The 25,617-nt window shown below is 40.6% G+C and overlaps 1 protein-coding gene across 2 annotated transcripts in view; it reads left to right on the top strand.

Moving 5' to 3' along the window:
- The window catches only part of tenm2 (teneurin transmembrane protein 2), a 154,793-nt gene that overhangs the window by 12,925 nt on the left and 116,251 nt on the right, over positions 1-25,617 (top strand). The window contains exons 2-3 of one of the 2 annotated variants that reach the window (XM_040120615.1): positions 4,179-4,223; positions 5,584-5,877. In XM_040120615.1, the coding sequence (XP_039976549.1) occupies positions 4,179-4,223; positions 5,584-5,877 (339 nt within the window). The remainder of the gene's footprint in view (positions 1-4,178; positions 4,224-5,583; positions 5,878-25,617) is intronic. The other variant, XM_040120614.1, reaches the window with a different exon arrangement.

Below are 25,617 nucleotides of genomic sequence, written 5' to 3' on the forward strand. Positions count from 1 at the left end.
CAGAGATAGACAAGTGTCTGATAGAGGATAAATAGTGACTGTGAGAATGAGTATGTGTGTGTGTGTGTGGTGGGAGACGAGATGACTGAGAGGAAGACCATATGTGCTGTAGTCTCCAAAGAGTTTAGTGCTATTATTATTCATTATCTTCAGTAGATATCCAACACATATATGTACTTTTCATAGAGTATATACCCATTTTTTACACGTCAGAACTGGGATTATTGCACTTTCATTTTTCGTATTCTTGTGGAAAAAAGCTTTTTTTCCACATTTCTGATCCATTGCTGTGTAGTACATACAGCTCTTCTCATATGACTTGCAGGGTGTTCTTGCTGGGAGAAGACTTTGCAAGTGTTAAAGTGAAGATGAAGTATTTTGGTAGTTTTAAAGCATCCTGAAAGTGACATTCTTCACGCACATGCCATTTTGCATGTGCGTGACGAAAGCTGCACAGGGAATTTTAAAATAGCGAAGTCAGCAATGAGAAACATGTGTAACCAATTAAAGAACGTAATATTCCCCATCTTCTCTTATTATCCAGGTCTCCTTCACTGTCCTTTATTTTTTAATGGTACACTGAGCAGCCCAATGATTTTTTAAAAACATTTTGTCTTGCACTGAGCGACTTGAAGGACAGACAGCATGACAAATTACGGGAGACACAGTAGAGCAACTTCAGTTAGCATGTGACCCCAGAGGAGTAGGAATATGTCACCCCTGAATTTTTGGGGCCTAACTGCAATATTGCCTCTACTTCGTCATTTCCACCGTTTCCGTCTTTCCTGTCTCTTTTCCTCCTGTGTCTGTTAAAACATCTCTAAATTTAAACTCTCTACTATTAGGAAGGAATATATAAGTACATTTTATTTCTTCATAATTCACAGAAAAGACAGAACAAAAGAGAAGTTCATTTTCTACAGGGATTAGAAAGTGCCATGCAGATGAATTTTGAATTGGATGCAAATGAATATGGAAAATATTAAGAAATGACACATTTTGGCTGCTATTAGCAAAAAAATTCTAGCATTTCCTTAGCCATGAAAAACAAGCTTTTACTGTTATTAAGAGTAATTTCAACTATTCCAGGGGATAGTTGGGGAACCTGCTGTGCACAGTTGTATTTGCTTCCTGATTTTGATGCAGCCTCCACCCAGGATCAAATCAGTTCACTAGTTCAGCACTTCAGGGTAGATCAGAGCTTGCTCTGAACTGGCACTCGCTCCAAAGCTCAAAATGGCATGTCCGAGGGTGGCTGTAATCTATTGGAGCTGCAAAAAGCGGCATAATTGCAGGCATTGAAGCCCACAGGTTCTGCCTGCTCTACATCCTTTACAGAATTACACGATGGGGTGAGGGAAAGTCAACCAGCATAATGCAGAGTCCTGTTGCCTATACTTTGCCTGTCAAACTGCTAACAAGCACAAATGATTTTTTAATGATAGGCCCCTCTATCCCACAAAGCTGTCTACTCACAAAACACTCATACAAACACACACACACACACACACACACACACACACACACACACACACATATATAGTACACTTTCGCTCCTACACATATCCATAATGAGTTTTATCAAGGGAGGTACATTTGGTTTAATGGATCACTGCAAATGCCATTCCCACTCACACTATTGTATTCAAGATGCTTCTTTTTCCCCAGCGTCACCTATTTTTCAGAGACATAACATCCTGTGCAGGAATACTCCAAATGATGATGTATCTCAGGTGCAGGAACCTAAAGTCCATATTGAGTGAAATGCAGCTACAAACATGCAAAGTTTCCAACAAAAGATGGGTCTTTGTAAATCAGTGTAAGTATGTAAGATTCAGTCTGTGGCCTGTAGTTTTTTTGCATTAATAGATGCTAAGGGTGTGTTGCTCCAAGTACCAGTGAGACAATGAAATATAATGAAGCTGGAGTAATAGTTCCATGGGTTAAACACTGCACAGGGGCTTATAATATCATAGGGAAGAATTTTACTGTTCTATAAGGTTATCGTGGCAGCAATCATTTTATCTTTCCTTTTGATGACGAAATGGAACAACAGAATGTTCGTGTTACAAAGTAATCTACCAGTAATGTGCACTTGCACATATTTGATTGGCCAAAGTAGCACCTCACATTGCAGCAGAAGTCGAGCCTGGTTCAGCTTTTTTTGCCAGACACCCCTGCATTTTTTTGCCACCACAGCGTCGCCAGACGAGACTCCCAAGAAGAGTGACAGCTGTCGTTTTTTGCAATTCCCCTCAAATGGCTTATGTTTACATTCAAGTGGCAAAGCCCTTTTGTGGTCATATTAATTATGATCGAGAAAAGGAAGAAGTCAGGTGACGAAGTCCAGGGTGTAATGCTATACATTGAATTTTAACACGAGGGGACCCCTGCTCATTTCCATTTCTTTTAATATTGACCATGACCATTCCTGAACCACAAAACATGATCTTTCCCTGAAACCTAACCCTGTTGTTTTTGTACCTAAATTTAAAACAACTTTAACCATCGCATTTTGTCAGATCATAAAACTGCTTGATTCATGATTAACGACACTGACATTTCAACAGTGATTTGTTGTGATCCTGCTAGAGGCATCAGATCTTCTATGTTCTAGAGGGCACAGATAAACAGTGTAGGTTGCCATTTCATTTGGGGGACTTGTTTCACAGGACTGGCCTCATTCAAATGAACCAGGTGGCTGCGTTTTTTTCACACAGGTCCTAAAGTTGGTATAAACACGGTTTGAACTGACTTGTTAGTTCAGTTTCTGTTCTGCTTTTTCTTGTTATTTCCCCTCCCAGTTAATATAGCCCCGTTCTGATTTGAATTTGATTCAGCATGTACTGATTGAGGCCCTGCTTCCATGCATGCTGAAAAACAAGCTTGCATTTTATTGTGTCGACTAGGTAGCCTGGTAGCTCAGTAACCCTCTTTTCTCTTTCTTTTTCTCACATACTTGCACACATTTCAACCCCTTTCTCCCCCTTCCTTCCCCTCTGTCTGTTACTCTATTAGTGAAAAGTATTCATGGAAGTTTTCTAAATCATATTGCTTTCCCCCTATAGCACATTCTATGTCTATATGTCTACACACATACTTGTAAACATTGTTAACCCACTTTTTAGTTCTGCTAGGTCACAATGTGCATTTTTTCTGTCTTGTTATTCCTGTTTAATTTAGTATAGCCTTGTTTCCATTTGAATTTGGTTCAGCATACATAGGTTTAGGCACTTCTTGTACATCTCATTTTCTGTTTCCATGTGCGTTGAAACTGAGCACCTAACTCTGGAACCCTTTGTTCTCTTGTTCTCCTCCTCTTTCTCACCTACACACATTATCGCAAGTGTTTCTTTTCAAATCTGTTTTGTTTCTCTCCCTTCCTTCAGCTCTTTCTTTCTCTCTTTATTAATGAAAAGCATTCTAGCTCATACTGCTTTCACCCTATAGCAAAGTCTGATTCATTCACACACCACATTCGTGTTGAATGCACAAATCAACTGTCAGACAAACATACATGCCAGCATGTACACAATGAACTGACACAGATGTGCGTAGCCCAAGGCAGCTACCAAAGCAGCACAAGGCTCAAAACACTCATTAATGTGCATTATAAGTGTGTGAATGACAGTAGCAGTATTGTAGAGAGAGAAAGGCATTGATCTGTTCAGAATGCAGTGCCACATTTGCCCCCACATCTGTCATAGTATCATGTTACAAACATGTGATTGGTTTTCTATTTGCAGAATAACTGAGATAGATTTTCATGTCTGCTTCAACCCCTTGCACCAATCCATCTTTTTTTTTTGGACATGTAGATTGCTACGGCAACAGGCTGTGTCTAGTGCTGATGGTGATAAGGAGTGATTGGATTTTGCATGTGTAATCACTGGTTATGGGATGTTAATTGTACAGAACGGTGGCCTGTGGGATGTAACATTAGATATGTGTGGCAAGCACAAACACATGCACATGGATACACTCATGTACACACTTTCATGTGAAGTAGTTGTTTCAACGTAGCATTTTTTTGGACTAGAAGATGTCATTGTAGTTGGATTGGACAATTTGCATAAAGACTCATTGTAGTTGTGGAGTAGACACTTCCCTAGAAAGCAGTTCAATTTAGGATGGTTTGCTGACTGATGTTAAAGAACCCGTTTGCTCTACTCTCTCAGGCCTCCTGGAGTTCTCTCCCGTCCTCCTACGATACTTCATCTCAGGTATGGGTTCAACAACTAGATAGATCCTGTTTATAAACGTAGCACTATAGTGTAAATTACCAACAGACTGTAAAATTCCCTAGTGTTAAATATAGTAAAGAAGGTTCTTTTTGTCACCCTTTATGATAAGTGGGAGGAAAAGACAATGAAGCAAAGAAGACGATGAATGGTAATATTCCCTGATATTTTGCAGTGCTTGGTTTAGCTGGTTTAGATGGTTGGATGCTTGGCAAGCTGTAGCCTAGTAGCTGAATCCACATGTGGAGTTATTTGCTTGCCTCTGTTCTCTAGTCCAGTCTATCTGTTTGTCTAAGTAGAAGTATAGCGCTTTCAGCCCCCCCCCCCCAGCTCAAGGTTCGTCGAGGATGTGAAGAGGAGCCGTGAAGATCCAGCAGACGATTTTCATCTGTTTAATTCCTCTCTCTCTGATTGCGGATGTACGCCTGATGAGTCATAGTTAACCCAGTCACACAGCTGTTTGATTCCCAGTGCATTGATTCATACAGTGTGCCGCCACAATGCCAACCTCTTTTCACTTGCCTCTTCCTTCCCCCTCCCTCACAAACTGCTAATGAAGTGAATCACAACTGTTTTTCCCCAATCCCTTTACCCCAAATGCTGATGGTGAGCGACTGCATCCACAATACTCTTTTAATTAGTATAGAGAATAAATTGGTTGAGCATGCCTTTTTCCTTAATTGCTTTTTCCTCAGCTTGGATTTAATTGGGCTGCAGCACTGTTTATTGATCTCCTTTGATGTGCTTTAATTTGGGTAATTTTATATATTTATTTTGGATGGGACGCGTGGTTTGTCTCGGGGGAGAGTGTTAGGCAGCGGGGGCCAGTGCTGCAGCAGACTGCAGTATACTCATTGAGCCTGGGGTCCAGTAAGTGATGGCAACTAGGTGGGGAGATGATCAAACCCAGAAGGCAGCAAAGCAGCTCCACTACAGTCTTAGAGGCCTTAAGTGAACAGCTTTTTGATCTCACATCAACACCTCATGAATGCCAGTGCAGAGCATTAAAGCGAGGGGGGCAGGCCTTCTAAGCCGGCCTTAACAGGCCTGCAGGGCACTACATATTCCTTCCAGCAGCTAGTTTGTAGTTTGTGCCTGATTCATGCTGCGTCATCTCTCACCCTCCTGCCTGCCACAACAAAGCCCAAAATTTAGCCTCCACCTCCATAGTTTCATAATTACTTTGCTTCTCCGTGTGTGATTGTGGGTTTGTTTGCTAGAACTGCATGAGCATTTGCTCGTGCAAGCATTTGCACACGTATATCTGTTTGTTTAAGTTTACTGCTTTCACTTACATTACTCTCTACACTCCACCTGTGTAACTCCTCTCTCTCTCTTGCAGGGGGTAACTTCTCCCTGGCCGAGCTGGGAGTATGTGAGCCAACTCCCTCTCCGCACCCTGCTGCCGTTCCCTACTGTCCCGACCTGGGCCTCCTCCAGAGGGGGTACTCCCTCAGTGCCGGCTCTGATGCGGACTCTGACCCAGAGGGGCCGCTGTCCCCAGAGCGAGCCATCCAGCTTTGGGCCGGACGAGGAGGGGTAAAGTCCCGCCGCAGCTCCGGAGTGTCCAGTCGCGAGAACTCAGCCCTCACTCTCACTGACTCGGAGAATGACAACAAGTCTGATGATGAGTCAGGTAGGACAATGGACTCTTGAAAGTGTGGTCAAGATGATATATGTATCAAAGTACGGGCCCATTGATTTGAGAAAAAGTGAGTAAGAGAGTGAGTAAGATTTGATAAGGGAGTGAGAACAAATGGGGGAGGATGCACCAGACTTATTTTAGTATGATAATCAATGTTTAAAGTAGCCATGAGTGAGATTTCATCTTTTATCTTACACAAGTCTGTCGATATTGTTGAAATCTTTATACCACCTCTCAAACAGGCAGCCATTATATGAATTAGGGTTGAGTTTGATTTATTGATTGAGTCTGTTTCTGATCTAAAGAATAGTGGTTGGACTCCCCCCCAACCCGAAAGACAATCTTATTTTTATCAATAACACTTATCTCTACCCTCTACAACTCTACCCTCTTATACACTTATCTGCTAAGATCTCACCACTGGTCTGTCTGTCTTCAAAAAAAAAAATCTTTTGGATTTTTTGGAGATGGCAGCACTGAAGCACTGGAGCATTTTAACTTTTGTGATCCAACACGAAGACGCAGTCACAGAGAAGGTAATCCTTACTTTTCAAGTGCATCCTTTCTTTGAGTCTCCCAGCAAGTGTGAAATGTTCCCAGAGGGAATCTCATTCCTCTAGCAACTTTGTTTATTGCCAACTTCCCATTTCCTTGTTAATACTGATGCAGTCGTAAACCTGAATTCGAGCTTCTCGCCGAGGTGTCAATGGAGGTTAATGAAAAGTGGATGGAAGGAAAAGCAACAATCTAATTAATTGAATTCTCGACAGCCGCACGTATCAGCTGTGGATCAGCTTCTGTTGTTCTGCGGGCCTCAGAATCAGAGACAACTTCTGTCGACTGATCAAACTACTCAACACCTATTAAACACGTCAAGAAACACCTTCCCTGAGATGTGCCTCTCATCCCACCACCCGATAATTGCTTTGTGGTTAATTACCAAGCTAATCTTGCAGCTGCAGATATCAGCCACAGACGCCGCTCTCACTCTCTCTGTCTCAGGGCCAGGAGAACACCATTGAGTGCTCTGTTTCCAGACCTTGTAAAATTAGCTTCTTAATCCAACTCTATGTTGTGATAATCATTTGCCTGCAGTATGATGTCACTGAGCGTCGATTGTTGAGGAGATCAGAAGTTTTTTTTTTTTCCTGGTTTCCCAACAGAAACTTTGTCAGGAAGTGTTAATGATGCATATTTTTGTGGTCCTATAGGGCCCAAACATTCACTTGTCTGTTGGAGAAATTCATATTGATGATTATGCTGAAGATGTGTCAAATCAGAGCCAATATAATTAAATGACTTCAAAAGTTTACCTCCTACAGAAACATTCAGGGGAACCCCTATCTCACACTTTTAGTCTTGTCTCATGTTTTCACAGACCAGAGATCAGACTTTAGATCAGGCCTCAGCATTGCCGTCTCTGCCGGCATAAAGAGATCAGAAGCAGCACGGCAGCCTGATAAAAGGACCAGGTGCGTGCGTTTGTCTGATCTAGTCAATTCATTAGTTACTTAGTTGCTCCGAATGATGGGAGTCTAACCTCTCACGCCTGCATCTTCTTCCAAACCGAGCATCTGATATTAAAGGCACGTCACACCTCAAAGCACCCAGAGAGAAGATTTCTCTCCCAGCAGACATAACCAGCATGTTTGCCCCAAGCAGTGTGGGTGCTGAATTTACATGTGTGTTTTTGTGTATGTTGCTGAGTCTGTCATTGTCTCTCTATATGCTATTTTGTCTATCTACGGGTGCGAGAGTGTGAAAGAGCTTAAACCTTGCACCAGTGTGTGGAAGTGTGAAACAGCAGCAACAGGAGTGTCACAACAGCAGGAGGAGGATCTGAGGCTCTAATAATAGAGATTGACAGAGGCAGACAGAGAAACAACATCATAAACACATACTAACAAATCAAAAAGACAGTGACGTGCTAAAGCACCAAACAGCTCACTGCACCACTCTCATCTCGCTGCGTCTCTAACAAGCTTCAGAAGTCTCACCTCCACTTGCTTCTCCTCCACCTCTTCATCTCCCTCCTCTCCCACCTTTCTTCTTCATCTTCCAAGCTTCTTCTTCTGTCTTTTCTTTGCTCATTCAGCGCCTCTCACCATCCCTTGTTATGCTCCCGTCAGTACAGCTTGCCAACGTGACTGACAGGTGTCAGTATAAGGGTCTAGGGTTCCCCTTCAGGACAGGACCGTACATGAGGATGAATGTTTGTGCATGCCCTATTGCAGAATTCACTACCAAAATAGAAAGCCCAAAGAAATGATGACAGCAATCCCAAACCTCAGGGAAAGTACAGTTTGTGTTTGTGTAACAGTGTGTCTGCATGTGAGGTTTTTTTTTATGTCAACAGGACAACTGGCTGCAGAGTAACTGATGGATAAATTCACAGGTCATTCATTATTCAATTTTCATTTGATAATCATGAATAATGGACTGCAAATGAACTCCAAAATAAGTTACAAATTAGGCCTACTTTCTTCCCATATTTCAGTTTGCCTAACTACATGTACTATTTTTAAATGTTTGATTCTGGAGGAGTCAAAAAGTCTGGATAACAAACAAAACAAAACCTGAGTCGATAACAAATTAAAGAGTGTGATCCTTTGGATTGATAGCAGTTGGTCACGCAGCCTGCTGCCTTTGAGAGTATCAACACAATTAGCAGCACATATAAGTGTAATGTAAACAGCCAGAATTCACACAACCGGTATAGAGAACTTTGAAAACACCTACAGTATATGTTTTTACACATTTGCATGCACGTACATGCACAATCACAATATGACTTCACCAACAGCTGATAAAAAGCAATACTGAATTACTGCTCAGCCCTAAAATGCACACACATGTAGGCGTGCGTAAACATGCACAGAATGCCTTTCAAAGATAAACTTTAAAAACAAAACACCCAGAGACCTACTTTACCGCATAATGTATTTGTTCAGCTCAATGACAGAACAATAGATATAGATTGGCAACTTATTTTAGTGAGAATGTGTACAATTTCCTTATTCAGAATTGTGATTCAACTGTGCAGTAGTTTCCTCGGCAGATCTCTGGCATCTGTTAAACCAGTTTCTAAACTAAAACTTTGTGGGTATTTTTTCATTTGTTTTTTTTTTTCCATTTACTGCTAAATTCCAATTACCAGACAAGTATGTAAAGCCTGTTAAATTAGCTTCCTAAATGCAACTCAGTGATTTCAAAGTTTCCCTACATCTAGCTTTATTGTCGAGTATTGAATATAGATGCTTCGCTTTTATTGCCCCTTCCAGACACTATTAAAATAAAGGGACTATAACGTCGACTTGGCAGAGCCAATACAAGTTTCGTTTGCACAAGCAGCACAGTGAGACATACAAATATGGGCATAGAGAGCAGCAATGGGAGATTTCATTTTGGCAAAGTGAAGGAAGAGATTTACTGTCATACTGTGTGCTGTCTCGTAAAACGTCCGTCTGGAAACACAGGCAAGAGAATAGAAGCACTCGTAAATTCAAGCAGCAGTGCCTGATGGTCACATCCAAACTGCATTGATCAGGAGGGAGAATGATTAAAACATGCATTAGATGAAATAAGATCAGGCTTTGACATTGATTTAAACCTGAAGCCCAGGACCAACTTTATGGCCACAATCCATAGTCCAGTGCTCTACGGATGCTACGGATGCTGTCTGTGTGGGTCCATATGCCTCTGTGTTTCCCTCTCATTTAAATATCAGCCTGTTAAGGAAACAGGCAGGATCCAATTCCACTTCAACATTGTTTTCCGTCAGTAAATCTTGGCTTTACTCATACAGCCGACTTTATAAACACAGACAATCACTGGCCGCTCATGGCACAGTCAAGGCCCGGCCCAATCACACATGCATGCTGATAAGCTGCTTTCAGACGGCGTCCCTCTCCCCCTTTCCTTCTCTGGCTCAATCTCTCCATCTGGTCGACTGGATAATAAATCATAGGGTAGTATTGTGACGTATGTGACAGGACGTATTAATCTCGTAATTAGAGAATGAAAAGGTGGCGCTAAATTTAGTCTGGCCTTTCTGCCTAACCCTGCCCCCCAACTGGGCATGCTCAATTGCCTGGTTTCCCTCACTGGCTCCTTCTTTATTGGAGGTTTTTCCCTCTTAGGAGCTGTCTTGTGTTATTATATTTATGTAGCTTAAACTTTATGCTAATTATCTTTTTTTGCAGAAAAACTTTCAAAATGTCCCTTAAAACATCTGCAGTCAAAAGTTGTTAGTTTTTTGTTTTTTTATTTGGTAGCTGTAGCTGTAATTATGCTTTATAAAAGCTGAGTTGGGCAAAGTGATTCCTGATTGACTAATCAAATCTACCAGCACAGGTGGCAGAGTGCCTTCGCCCGCTCTGTCCTCTTAAATTTTTTTCTCGGTCTACAACACGAATCTCAACATGAATCAAACCAAATCAACCACATTCAAGTCAGCTGATGTGTTTTTAAACTTTATAGGATCTTCAGAAATGGGACTCTGAAAGAATTGTGATGTAATCAACGTAGATAAGAATAATGTTTAATTATGATAATTTTGATTTTGAATAAAAAGTGCTCTATGCTTTGCCACACAGATTCTTATTGCATGCTGCCCAGAGATTCTAAGAGCCCTTTTCTTTCCACCACAGCCTGTCTTGACACCAGTAACTTGGTCCATGCAGCTCCTGTCTATCAAATTCAAGCAACACTTATAGAGTTGGACTGGTGGGGTCCCCCAAGACCACTGCCGTCCCCTCAGGGTTTCTGTGAGTGTGTGTGGGTAAGAAACTGAGAGTGAGAGCTGCAATGTGTGTTAGGAGGGTGGAGGGCATTAGCTTCTGATTGAGTTTTCAGAGAGCAACGTGGGGTGCAAAAGGCTCGACAATGGTCTAACAGAATTAGTAGCTTGTGATGAATGGTGTGTGAGAGCAGCACTGACAGCTCGCTTTCACAAATACACACGACTGAGTGTGTGTGCGTGCATGTACGCCCCCGTACTTCCACCCACTGGTTCAAGGACTTTTTGTTCCGGCATCGGGAGCTACGCATGCTGGAACGAGCACAGTAGTGATTGACACACATACTTGCATACATGTGTGGCATGTATCTGTAACGTGTATGTCTTTGGGTTAGGCCTACAGTTTAAAAATGCCTTGCAGTCAGGATAAGTAATGATTGGTCATTTCAGCATGGCGAACACAGCGCTCATACGTGCTCACACACTCGCACGAAAACACAGGGATGAATTAAGAAATAAACACTCACAGCATTTTTTGTGTATGTCTGACTCAATAAAGACATTGTTGGACCAGAGCTGATATTGAAGTGAAGGCCAATAATACAATAACACAAAAACAGACAGACACAGCCAGGCAGGTGCGTGCACGCACAGATGCATAAGAGCAGTGTTTAATAAAAGCTCTGGGATATTGATCACAGTAGATGGATGCTAACTCACATTAAAGGCAGGGAGCCTGGAGTGATAGAGAGAAGAGGAGAAGATGAGGAAAACATAAACGATGAATAAGTGGAAAGGGAAAGAAGAGAGACGGATTTTCACATAAAGCTGACAATGAAGGCATTCAAAAAATATGTTATTGTGTGTAGTTGGTGGTTTGAGCAGGCACAGTAGTTGCATTTGCAATGAGGGCACACCCAAACAAACGTTAAAAGACTCACAGAAGCGGTGAAATACCATTGGCATCGGACTTATAACTTCCTGACAACTATGCCTATGACTATCGGTCCTAATAGGGAATTTAGTGAGCCATAATGGCCTCTCATGCTATCTTCAGACCTGCCACGGAAAGAAAGAGAGAGGGAGAAGGAGCACTGAGAGGAAATTTAGAATTCTCTAGCCAATTATGAGTGATCATATTTTCCTCTGCATGGTGCTGAAATGACTTTTGTAGTTTAGTGGTCAGCGCTTTGCCTCCTAATGAAGCTGGGAGGTATAAGATTGAGAGTAAGAATGAGGGGAAAAAGGGTGGATGATAGGAAGGTAGAAGGCCACATTCACTTTAATTTTTTTTCAACCATACGTTTGTATAATGTTTTACTTTAGTCAAAGCATTTCTGTGATTTTTTTTTGGGTCCAGTTTCATTTTTGTTTGTTTCTATTCTCCAACTCACGCTTTCCTTCTAGATTCGTCATAATCTTTTTCTGTTTCCTTTCTCCTGCTTTTTCTTTCTTTCCTCCATCCCTTCTCCTCCAGCTTACCTAGATGATGAGGAGGATGAGGATGCATTTGGAGACTATGTGATCAGTAAGTCACGTCCGACTGTAGCCTTTCATAGACACCTAACCCACTTTAGGCCCATCTGCTTGTACGTGATTGTGTTTGATGTGCTTTGGTGCCCTTTGTATATGTGTGACATACTGTTTTGTCTATTAGTTGATGTTTTCATGAAAGAGACTGTTGACTGCGCACAATGTAACAGCCTCTACAACACTGTCCCTCAAAGGATTTGCTCTGTTTTAAGGTATGATTGCAAATACTGCTGTAATTATGGTGATGTTCATATCTTTACAAGAAACATTACATTTTGTTCAGCCCGATGTTAAAAGTTGATTTTGTAGGGAAAGTAACATATTTTGTTAATGTACATTACTCTTGTGGTTCATCTAGTACAAGGCAAGGCCATTGTTCTTTTTTACATGCCTCATCTACATTTATGAGCTCCTTTCATTATGATCCCCTGTTCATTAGTACACGTCCAACTGGTTAATCTCTTTGCACTTGATCAGAGAAAATTTCCCAGAGGGTTCTTTTTTTCTTCCTCCTCCATTATTGGAAAGTCAACCATATTTGCTCCTGTCCCGGAGATTGTTTGTCTCTATGAGCATGAATTAGTGTTAATGTTTGTGTTATTGGGCTGTGGAGTTTTCATCTGTTTTCATTAGTAAGATCAGAGTGGTTGGAGTGAGCGAGAGCAGAGTGTGTAGTGGAAAAGAATGAAAATAAACCTTTCTGTGTGGTAGGAGGTCAGGGTTTTTTTTATGTTTTACAGGTTGAGTGAGAGAATTTTTTTTTTGTACACATTATGTACATGTTGGACTTAATACTTACGGTCACAACCTTTTAGTGAATAGAAAGGAAGACATTCATGCACATAGCTGCAACAAGCTGAGGAGATAATGGAGAAAGGATTGTCTGCAAGGAACATGTAAAGGTTAATCTTCTTGAATCACTTTTGAACTGATGGAGAGAAGCATTACTGCACAATCACAGGGACATACATTTACAGAAAGTCATACATTCATACAGTACAGTAGATCATGAATTGATACAGATATATATGAAGCTTAAAAACTGCTTCATTTTTTCTGACCCTGCACATATACAGTAAATGAATAATGGAGCGTAATCACACTTCTGAGTGAAAGTGCTGTTAATATAAATTCACAGACTTTTCTCTTCTGGATAAATTAAAATACTTATATGAGGCAAAGCTATCCAAGCTGATATTTACTGATGTTAATTTCCCTCTATGCCTTATTTTATTACTTTCTGTCTGTGGAAATGCGTCCGAATTATACTGTTTGCTGTGCACGGTTTCCTTGGTTTCTGGTGGGTAAATATTCACAACTTTCTTGGAAATGAAAGTTCTGAAATATATTTTATTTACCATGTGGTAGCTACAGTATACAATAACTGGGAAGTGACATATTTTATTATATTCTTATACATTTCTGATACATTTCCTTTAAGAATTGATAGCAGTATAAAGTAATATCAAACCAGATAAAAGAGGCACACTTGATCCAGAAAAAATGATTTTACTTAAGAAGTCACAGACAATGGAATTGTCTAATGAGCTGAACCGAAGGTTCCTCACTGATACTGATATAGAGGGTACAGCACTATCAATAGCAAAAGCCTGACAACTGTACAAATCAAAAATTCTCATTCTCCTACCACCACTTCTGCAATTATTAAAGCAGTATTTCATTTTGGTACATTTTAACTTTCCGGCTCTTCAGCAGCATCAATTTCCAACAAGAGCTACCCTGGCTGACACCACAGGCTGTCTAAATATATTTATAAGAATTGAAATTGAAAAAAGTTCTTGCGAGAAGCTAGGTCCAGCATACATGATGAAATATCATTGTCAGGTATTTTTCTCGTATAAATGAACTCAAAATCAGGGACAAATATACACTTACTCATATAAAGTAACGTATGCACATTTCTAAGAATGACAACATTTACCAAAATACATAATATAATGCAACATTGTTTGAGCTATCAACCAGGTCCAACATTCATACAGAAGTCCGTGTCACATTTCACATGTCCAGCGAATGATAAACAACCCACGAGTGACTGTAGAGGACATCATGCTACACCATCATCAGTCTTCTGAACTGTCAGATAAGCGGAACTGTAGGTGCTTGATATATGGTACACAGGTGCTAAAAACAGTCATTACTGATACATCAACTAAACCTCTATGTCATATACTGGTTTGACCAACAAAAATGCGAATGTTTTTTTAACTAAGTGAAGCCCGTCCCTTTAATCTATTACTTATGTTTGCTTCAGATTTGCCTGTACAGGTTGAAGCATTAGTAATGTTGAGATTATGCAGTTTTTTTGATTTTTAGACCCATTATTGAGTTTATGTGTCCAAATGTCCAACCTGGCAATTTCGGACTAATAGTTCGTCCGCAACTTTGTTCCTGACTGAAATATCTCAACAATACAATTCGTCACTGTGAGCATGTTAGCATGCTGATGTTTGCATTTCATTCAGAGCACCACTGTGCATCACAGAGCCACTATGTGGATTAGTATTCTTCTTTAAACATAAGGTGGAATCAGTTACCCACTGATACAAAATAGATGCATGAGGCTTAGCTGCAGTCTTCAGATCATTTGGTTGGAAATATACCAGAAAGCCAACAGCTTGTTAGACAGAAATGAATGGCGACAAAAACATCATAAACTGCAACTGCAGCAGTCAAAAAAATGTAACCATCCACAAAAGAATATCTTCAGTGTATTTCGGATTCTTTTTTCTGCTCTCAGACGTCACTGTATCATGGAACTACTTTGTTTGTTGAATAGTTTCATAATACATAGAGAGAGAGCTCTGAGAGGAGAATCAAGCCCCAGAAATACACAAAAGCTTCTATAGAAATGGTCCCACCACTGGTTGAAATGTCATCAGACATGTTCACAATATGAAATAAAAGAAGAGTTAAGTCCTGTGAATGAAACAGCACTGTGTGGGTATTTTTGCATTTATTGTTATTTTTTTCCAGTGCTCATGTTTGTTACCCCTCACAATAAATACCATAAATTTCCACAGAAATCATTGTGCATAGATGATAGAGGGCAATTTAAGGCAATTTAATTCAATGGACAACCTCATTGGTTTTAATAAATATTGTCTGGAGAAGAGGGTCCAAGTGTTAAAATGCTGTTTGGATTTGGTTGACTATCTTCCCTTTATGGTACTGGGCTTAAATCAAGTGTTTAATAGTGTGTAAAAGCCAATAAGGGCTGAACATTTTAATGCTAGTCAGTTAAAGTAATTCATATCAATAAATCAACGTGTGTTAACCTTTCTATCCCTGCAGACCTTGTGGCGTGTCCATCATTACTAACTCAGACTGTTCAGTCCGAAAATTTTCCAACTGATGTCATGATGCAGCCATACACAATGGCATCTTGGATTTGAACATTTCATTCGATTTTTAAGTGATACAGCCAAAACAAACTGCTGTGACGCGCAGATACTGATTGCAATTACGATGTCAAACACTGCAGAAAAAAGTGCTAGATCTAACGTTGAAGCTATTTGAGGGTAAATTTAAGGGGAAAACTTACGGTTCACGTGGTTAGTGTAAGGTCCAAACACATCACAGTGAGCAAGATTTTTATTGGATCTGCCCAATCGCCTGTGGTGGAAAGACGCTGAGGTATGTGGAGACATAAAGTCTGCAATCAATGTGTTCTGCATGACAACAAAACACCGTACAACAGGGGTAACAGTCTGGAGACTGCTGACAGATCACAGACTGCATTTATTGTTTGGAAGTTAGCAGCCAACGGTCCCAAAGAAAAATCCTGTGGGACAAGTAGTAAAAAAAGTACGAGCTGTGGTGAAAAGTAGAGGGCGATTTTTGTGAGAGCAAATCCGTGTGAATAGAGAAGGGAAGCTGTGGGAAACCAGATATAATTCAGAGGATGTTTTGTGTATTTTTTAGAAGGAACGGTTCCGGCAGCTGTCACTTTATTGTCCCAGCATACAAATAAAAGAAGAAATGAGAATAACTATCATCATTAGCAGAATGGAATCAACAGCATAGTTAATAAACCTTCACAGTCCTTTTTTTTTTTACATATTTTAAAAATAGAACACATCCAGCACATGTTCATCCAAAAAACTACCCTATTCTGCCCCGTTAGTGTCTACATCAACATGTAGCAGCTGTGCTTGGTGTTCAGCACTTCCTCCTCCTGCAGAGTGATTATGACAGGCTGATTGGTGCTTTGTGTTCCTGGGGATGAGAAGATCAATGCAGGGCTGATAGTGAGGGCTGGGCCGGGAGTGGAGAGAAAGGATAAGAAAGAATGGGGCTGGGGCCTTGTCGCTTTCGAGTAGGAACCAGGGTTCAAGAGATCTTAGGGGAGGAGAGGATGGAGTTAAAAACGGGATGGAGAGCGATGGATAAAGGAAGAGGGGCGCTAAGGAGGAGGAGTGATTGAGAAGAAGATCCAGATTTAACAGTACGGTAGAAGAGATGGATGAGGATTAACATTCTGTGACTATCTGCGAGCGCCGGGATAATCTCTGGTGGCCTGCAGAGCACTGTGGGAAGCCCACCACTGCCATGGGCGCTGAGGCCTACCGCCAGGGGCTCTCACTGTGTGTCTATGAGTGTGTGTGCTCGTGTGTGACTCGGTCTGGGTGTGGCAGCTGGAATGAGGTGCTGATTCCAGCCCCCTGCCATGCAGCGCTCTAAGCAGCTTGATGGATATGCCCCATGGTGGCAGGAGGCGTTTTTCTTGTGTGTCATGACGATCATTATTCCAGAGCTGGTTTATCTCCTGTTCTTCACTTTTCCTCTCTGATTAAAAAGGGGAAAAAATCTTCATTCTGGCATAATAAGTGTGCACGTTTTCATTCTGTACGCAGTGAGGAGGAGTCAGTGGATATCTCTTTACAGAGTTTTAATCCATATTGATTTATGCTTCCAGCTGTCTCATCGAATGGAGCGCAGCGCCACAGGGCACCACACAGCATGGCAAGACATGGCATGGCGTTTCCTTGCCATTTTCTACTGGCCAGTGTTTGTTTATGTGTGAAACAGAAAGAGGGTACCTGATACATGCAGTCCCAAGGCAAAATGCAACATTTTCATTAAGAGCCACAGCCATGGCTTCAATTCACACATGCAAGCATCTATAGAATGTCATTGTGTGGTTGTGATTAAAGGGACTTAAAGACTTAAAGTAGCAGGCTCTCTCTTGCCTCTCATGAGCCTGAAGCTCGCAGGCATGTTAAGCATTAAGTACCTAATGTATATAATTAGCGCTGATCGTCTTCTCCCCTTTTAATTTGAATTACTTCTATGTAGTTACTGGAGGTTGGAGTAGAAAAACGGCTCTTTTTCCCCGGGGAATCAAAGCAAGCATGATTTGTTGTCTCCAGATTATCTCTCCTGGAAATCAACTTTGCCATGTTCCATCGCTGGTCAATTTTTGGGTTTTGAATTGCGGTGGGTGTAACCATTTACAATGAATAACAACCTGTTGCAACTCTAATGTTTGAGTGTTTGAGCCCGTATCATACAACAATACAGCTGGAGGTCTTGCAAGACATAAATTCAAAGAACTGTGATGATTGGTGCAACAGAGGCGGAGTCAACCTCACTCCATGCATTTATGGCATTGCAATCATCAGTCACTGTAATGATACCATGCAAAGAAACAGACCCTGAATAAGACCACAATGTTCAGCAGAGAAAAACAGCACTGATGTCAATATTCTTTCTTCCCCACTCAATACTTGCTTTAATAGGTTGGCTTTGTTTTGTGGGGAGTCAAAAGGGAAAAAAGAGAACAGATGAATAAATCTATATAAGTCTCTAACCTCTGATTGTGTATGTCTGTTGTTTTGCCACTTAATTCTCAGAGCTGGCTAATCATCAGACAAGTATCTGACTTTATCTTCCATCTCCATAAGCGAGCATGGAGACAGGCTGGCATCTCAACTGGTCCTAAATCTCCCTTTCTGATCCCTCTCCATGGCTAAGCCAAGTATCAGTTGTACAGGCAGTGGAGCTCGAGCCCAGCAACCATGACTTTTTTGATCTTTATCAGCTGTTGTGGTTTTTGCCATTTTTCTACTGTTGTGACTTTGCAAATAGTCGTACGAAAAGTGTTTCAGTCTGTCCTCACTCCTCTTTCTCTCTCCAGGTTGTTGCACTAAAACCTTAGTCCACTTTATTCAGTGGTGTAGCTGCTCCACCATTTACAATCAATAGTACACCCCGGTCACCTTTATACCTAATCAATGGGTCAGCCCAGACTACCTCAGCCTCTGTCCCCAGTGGTCCCTTTGCAAAGTCATAACTATCTATTTTAGGGCAGACAGCAGCAAGTCACTGTAATCAATAACAATTCATAAGTCCCAAGCTGAATTTTGAGATCAGTTTGCAGGGCCAATCAAGGCATATTTTAATATATTGGTATACGCTATATAAAGACAAATTGGTGGCATATTCCACTGAAAAAATGCACCATAGCTGTCTGTAACCTGTAACCTGTGCCTTTCTGCACTCCTGTGCATAAAAAGCGTGTGAACTACAGAGTGGCACAATCACATAAATAGCTGCCAGTTCCAAGTAAAAGTTGTCCCCAGAAAGCGTGCATCGGCGAACAAAGCACCCAGAGCTGATTTGGATAAACAAACTGTGGCTTTGTATGTATTTCAGCAACATTTTACAGGATTGCCACACTGCTAAAGTGTTGCTGTTGGTTGAAAACTCATGCCGGGGTTAAACAGAGGCTGTCCAAGTTCTGTTCAAACATTTTTGCCCCAACACTTCCACACTGACACTCGTCTACGCAGAGATATCATACAAACACACTTAACCGTGCTAAATGCTAAAGGACACTTAGGGAAAGGGATTGAGTTGATTAATCTTAATGTCAGCCAGCTTTAGGCTATGTGTCCTGAACAGGACTAGATAAGCAGAAACTCAATATTACATTTGTCATTTCAGTATCAGGATATGGGACACATGGCAGTATTCTTCTTTTATTAATTAATTTATTAATTTATTAATTTATTTGTTATTATTTAAATACAATCCAAAATCCCATACGACAATTACATAAAATACACATCTACATAAAATTACACAAACACACACTATGGCTGATAACGAAGCAATAACTTTTCTTTTTGTTGTCTCTTAAAAAGAATAATTATGCCATTGTAGGCACATTTTTCTAATGTACCTGGAGTACAAATTAATAGTCCAAATCTGTTCATTTATACATACAATTCAAAGGCCAACACGTAAGTAACTTGCATAACAATTTAGATTAATTAAATTTGCATCCTTCTGATTTAACATAGTAATGTCTTATGGAATAATATTATAACTATGAAAAATCGAATATGGAATACTCTAATTAATAAATCTAATCAGTTTTCAATTAATAACATATTTTGACTCTTCCTTTCTCTAAGGACGCACCTGATGATTGCCACAAGACCTATACATAAAATAGTATTTGATTCAACCCAGGTACTGTACATTATATAAATCACAGAATAAACGTAACCAACTGTAGGATACTTCATGATACCGATCCACAGACCCTTTTCCATGTAATTTAGTATGTACCTCCCATAAAGGGTTTAACACATAGCTTTATCTTCAGTTGCCTTTTTCAGTCTTACAGGTTCACTGTTCACTGTAACACCAAGGTGAACTTTATCGTAGCCCAACAGGGTTTGACTGAAATGAATTTTAGCCAGTAATTTATATATATATATATATATATTTATATATAAATACATACATACAGACACACACACTCATGTACCTCTAAACCATGCTGCCCTAAAAACAATTAAACATTAAAATTAGCTGGACAATGAAGTAGTGAATATCCCACTAACATACCACTCTAATCATACTGGTCAGTTTTGATTATATTGACACTTCCTGTCCTTCTAGCACAGTCATCAAGTAACTTTATCACACCTCAGCAATGGACTGTATCAGAACCATCCGTCCAGATCAATATTAGTATTCTCCCGTCACCTCTGGGTGTAATTAATTAATTAACCCAGCCCTCTGACTCTATTAAAAATGAATTGACCAATTGCAGATCGGTAGCCACTATTGCTTCTCTATTTCTATCCAAAGACAAAGGAGACATGACATTGCTGAATGTAAACTAGAGGGCAAAAAAACTGGGAACATTTGCAAAAAAAAACAAAACCCTATGAAACTCTCACAGCATGTTTTGTATTCTGTATTTTGTCACAAGTCTACATATTGATTTTAGTTACTTTACCTTTTTCTTTCTTCTTTTACTTCTTCCATCTCTCAACCCTTTTGGGGGTAATGCATTGTGAATTTCTTCATCACTGTAGCTGACCTGAGGTGCTGAGATCACTCCAGTAGCAGCACTTATTTGTCTGCTGCCACAAGACATTTCCACCGCCTGGCTACTGTTTGCTTTTTTTTGTTGTTTTTACCATATTCTATTCTGTTTTTTCTTCCACAATAACTCTATTCTTCTCAGTCTTCAGCTATTCATTCTCACAATGTGTGTTCCTACGAGCGGTGAGGAGGCAGAAAGGCTATATCTGGCCCTATCAAAGTGGGAATGTCAAGAAGTGTGCAAAAGAAAGATCTGTGTGTCTTTGCTTTGTAGATTCACCTGATCTTTCAGCCTTTTACTCTGCCAATATCTCAGTGTGTTTTCTGTGCACGGGTATGCTAGTACCTCAATCATTGTTTTTGTTTTGTTTGTTCATGCCTAAGTTTGCGTAGGCATGCATGTCTGCAAGTGTGACTCAAAGACAAGTGTTTGACTTTTTGAACAGATCTCATTTCTGCTTTTCTTCCCCATTCTCTCTTTCTTTGCTTTAGTTTCCCCGTCTTTCAGTTCTTCACACATCTGCTGGATCTTTTCAGTTCTTTCCACCTAACTAAAATTCATCAAAGAAGCATCCCATGGCCTTCTGAGGCCAAATATAGAAGGCAGCATCTTTCATTTGCTTTTTCACTTCATTCTCTCTTTTCTGTTGTTTATTATATATATTCTGTGCTCATTTATCGCACTTGGACAAAGTTGGAGTTATAGACGAAAACAGAAGTAGCGTGTCTCTAATATCAGCCATGCTGTTTTTGAAGTAGTCTGGCACACACAGTGTTAACCTTATACACGCAAACACACGCACACACAGAAATGTTCACATATGTACTCAAAACCACACATACATCAGTAAACAATTAGCCCTAAGTGTACTTGACTCTGTCTGTTAAGGACTCATCCAAAGATTGGTGGTGTGGGATGAGAGGTATGAAAAGTGAGAGATTACTCACCCTTTCCAATATGCCCACGCACAAACTCACACACACACACACACACACACACACACACGCACACACACATATCCACACTCAGCTCTTTCCCTCGTCTCTCGCCCTGTCTCTGTCATGTGATTAAAAACAAAATCCTTTTTTGCGTTCTCAGGCCCACACATTTCCTTTATGACGAGGCGAGGTGCGTGCTACGAGTCTAACTAGCTCTGTATCAGTGTCCCATAGCCAAGTTCCTGCCTAATCAGGCCACTTACACACACACACACACACACACACACATGCACACACAAACACACATAGACATACTTTGCAGAGGCCATGTGTTGGGATGGTGATAGAGGGTTGGCAGTTGGCAGACAGACAGCAGACGCTGTTCTTCGACATCAAACGTCTCAGAGCAGAGTCTCACTTTCATGCTTACTCTCTCTCCCTCTCTTTCTGTCACACACACACAAACACACACACAGACAGACACACACCGTCACGCACACACACACACACACAAACACAACAACGCATTTTTCCTCTGATCTTGCTGCCAAAACTCAAAGACTTGGAAGGACTCACACACATGAGCAGGCACATACACATTGACATATACTCAAGCGCTAAAAAGTCTTGAATTATATTCCATCAGCCACTGTTGAAAGACATAAGTACAAGTTTCATGTGTGGCTTGAAAATGATTCAAAACATTTTTTCCCCTTAAGACTGAATCCAGTCAAGCATCATGATCTTATCTACAGCCACAGACAAACACACATGAGTACAATCATAAGCAAAATGTACAATAAGTATACACTGCATAAAATATACATACATTAGAGAATATAAAATTAAAGGAGCTTTTATAATATGTACAGATGGGTGACGAATCATGGGAAAACCCCAAATAACTGTGTAGAGAAACATAGCAAATTTGGATGCTTCCAAACAGAGCACAAGGGGTCACTGAATTGTAATGTATAAATCTATCAAACTCACCACATCTCACCCCTAATGAATACTTATGGCAGATTTTGTACCAACATGTAAGATAGCGATCTCAACCACCAGTACCAAAACTCAAAATGAGGGTATATCTTGTAGAGGAATAGTATTCATCCCTCCAGGAGAGTTTCAAGGACTTTGAGAATCTCTACCAAGCAACACTGATGCCCTTCTCCTGGTTTTTGGAGACCAAACACCTTACTAAGGGTATTTTCATACCTAACCTGTTCAGTACAGAACAGACAGACTCAGACAGACTCTGATGTGTTTAACCATTTAGTTTGTTAGTTTAAACTTGCAATGAAATGATTTAGGGCGTGGACTAAACAACCAGACCAGATTATCTTAAAAAGTGGTTCCAGCTGGACTCTTGGATTTCTTTTTTTTTTTTTTTTGTGAAAGCAAAGCAGAACAGCCACAGGATTGTGTGATTTCTAGAATCCAAAACTAAACGGCTTTTACACTCATCTGCTTATATTCATGAAAAATGTCAATTTGTGTAAGCAATCCAATTCATTATGCAAGATCATTTGGGAACCATAGCAACGCATATGCACATTATGTGAGTGTGAGGATTTTCCCTGATCAATCGGGAAGTGAAAAGAAAACAACACGCCAGAAATATTACAAAACACCTTTCCTACCTGTCTCTGCATCCACCATTATTCACAACATGAGGTTAATTTGCAGTTCTGACTAATAACGCTCATAATCAGTTATTTCTTCTTCAGCTCTTTACAACACCAGAGAAGATTAAAAAAAACAATTTTATTACCTCACGTGGGTCCATATAGTGTTTGTAACTCAGGAAAGCAATCACCAAAACTGTCCAGTAACCTATCAATCCATGTAGCCATGTTTATTCGTCTTGGTTTGTTTTAAATAAAGAGCTAAAAAGCAAGAATCATTTTTTTCGTTGATCCTTAAGAAATTAAAAAAACTGCCGATCTAAGAGACTCTGTTGTTTTATTCCTTTAATTGTCACCCTTGTGTATATTGAGTTAAAATTTCTGTTGATTAATCAAATTAGACTTCGGTATCGACTCCATTAGAGAGAAAATGGCAGAAAAGAATTAAGAGCGATGTAAACGCCTTGATTAAACCTTTAATAATGTAAGGGTCTGTCTAATTCATGATGAATGAATGGTAACAGACAGTGATAGAGAGTGGCCTCAGACAACAGACAAGATTGAAAGATATCGCATTGATATGATAAATAGGATTGATAAGATGAAAAATGATTGACCGACTCATCTTGACCCAGCAAGAGCTGCAAATTGAGCCATGGGTGGTGAGCCGGTGAGGGTGAGATTGACTGCTCGCGTCTATAGGAAGTTTAAAGGAGGACTCGATTCTCGTGAAATAAATCAGATTGAGATGAAGTGAGCAAACCTGTGAACAACGCATTTCTGTATATTGAGCTTTAAAGGGTCTATGTCATCACATGGGAGCGAGCCTTAGCCGTTTGTACACACACTCAGACACCTCGGCGCATGCATGAAGTGTGTAACCAACCAGAGATCCACTTTCCAAGCACATGCCGCCTTCACCTTGACTGTAGGCTGACTTAAGATGCAGTATTGATTCAAAGAGTAGCTGCACTCAAGGTTCATGTGTGTGTATGTGTGTGGGTCGAGGAGTAGGCCATATTTATTCAACGTTGTTTGTGTGCCTGTTTTAATGCACATGCGCGCATGCTTGTAGCTGGCCTCTCCTTTAGAGAAAATTGGTTAGCCCCTCTGCCCTTCAAAGTCATTTGAAATTCATATGCAAGCCTGACCCTGACAGCTGCTTGTTTTTCCTCTCCGGAGAGAGGAAGAGGAATGGAGGGATGGTGAGGGGGGTGTGGTTAATAAGTAAGAAAGTGATAGATATCGGAGAGGACAGAAGAATGGGTGAGACTTGGGTGAAAACTTCAGGCAAAGTGGTGGAGGACTGTTTCTATTCCCGCCTTAGTGGTCTCAGTGCTGTTTCGCTTGTTGAGTATTTGAGACACACAGGGCAATAAGTGAGGCTCTGAATGGTTTCCATTAGTATCCCTCACAGACCACTAGTTTGAATGTGTTGAATCTGTGCAGCAGCATGAATGCAAAGCAGGGCAGGGTAGCTGAGATAAAAGGACATACGGCTCTGTAACCAATCCCTGGTTTTCATAAAAGAAGTAAAAAGTGTACTGTATACGTGAGTCATCAGGGATCAGCACAGTAAAACTTTTAAAGCCTCAAACTGATTGTGGTGAAGGGGTAACCCAGTGCAATGGAGAGGTTTTGTCTTTTGTCTGGGTAGGTTGTAGGTGTAAGTGGATGAATAAATGGACACAGAGGAGGAAGGTAAGGAGGAGGGAGGATGCCGGGAGATGATGTCTGGAAAACAGAGGAGAACAACAGCACCGAGAGGGGAAGCAGAGGAGAGGGGGGAGTCATAGGTGAAAGGAGAGTGGGAGGAGGGAACGAGAGGGAGAGGAGACTTGTGATTAGATAAATGGGCAGAGAGGAGAGGTGCCAAGGGAGAAGTGCTATCCTACTTTTACACTTCTCCTTCTGGGAGCCCCTATTCTCTCGATCTATCGATCATAATGACAGAAAGCCCCAAACTCACTTTTTTTCCCCTCTTTCCCTCACCTTCTCCCACTTTCTCCCTTTTCCACCTCTCTATTTTTATGCACATTGTATTCCTCATTTTCATTGATAATTTCAAGGGCTTCTACAGTAAATGAATTTATAGACTTTAGGCTACATTCTGCAAGCCTCTTACATAGAAATTGCTTATTGACTAACAATAACTATTTTAAGCATGCAACATTTAGTCAGTTAGCTCACACACAGCCGACATCTACGTTGCCCCCCCCACCCCCAAAAATAGGCTGATTCATCCTCTCACAAGTTTCGAAGTTTTGTGGGCGTTCTTGCGTTGTCACAAGCAATTAATTTGGCCATAGCTTGTACGTATTGATCTGCAAGGCATAGGCATTGTAATCTATTCAGTCTGGTAAAGAGGCAGCATTCATGCTCAGTACCGAACGTATACAAACACTTTGCAGCTGGAAATCAGTCCATTGTTTGTCTTATTGTTCAATTTTCCGATTTGTCCTCAAAAATAAAGTGAAATTATTGACCATAATGTTTGTTATTGGATTGACACAAAAACTTTTCCTC

The sequence above is a fragment of the Xiphias gladius genome, chromosome 23 (assembly GCF_016859285.1).
Source record: "Xiphias gladius isolate SHS-SW01 ecotype Sanya breed wild chromosome 23, ASM1685928v1, whole genome shotgun sequence".
Lineage (NCBI taxonomy): Eukaryota > Metazoa > Chordata > Actinopteri > Istiophoriformes > Xiphiidae > Xiphias > Xiphias gladius.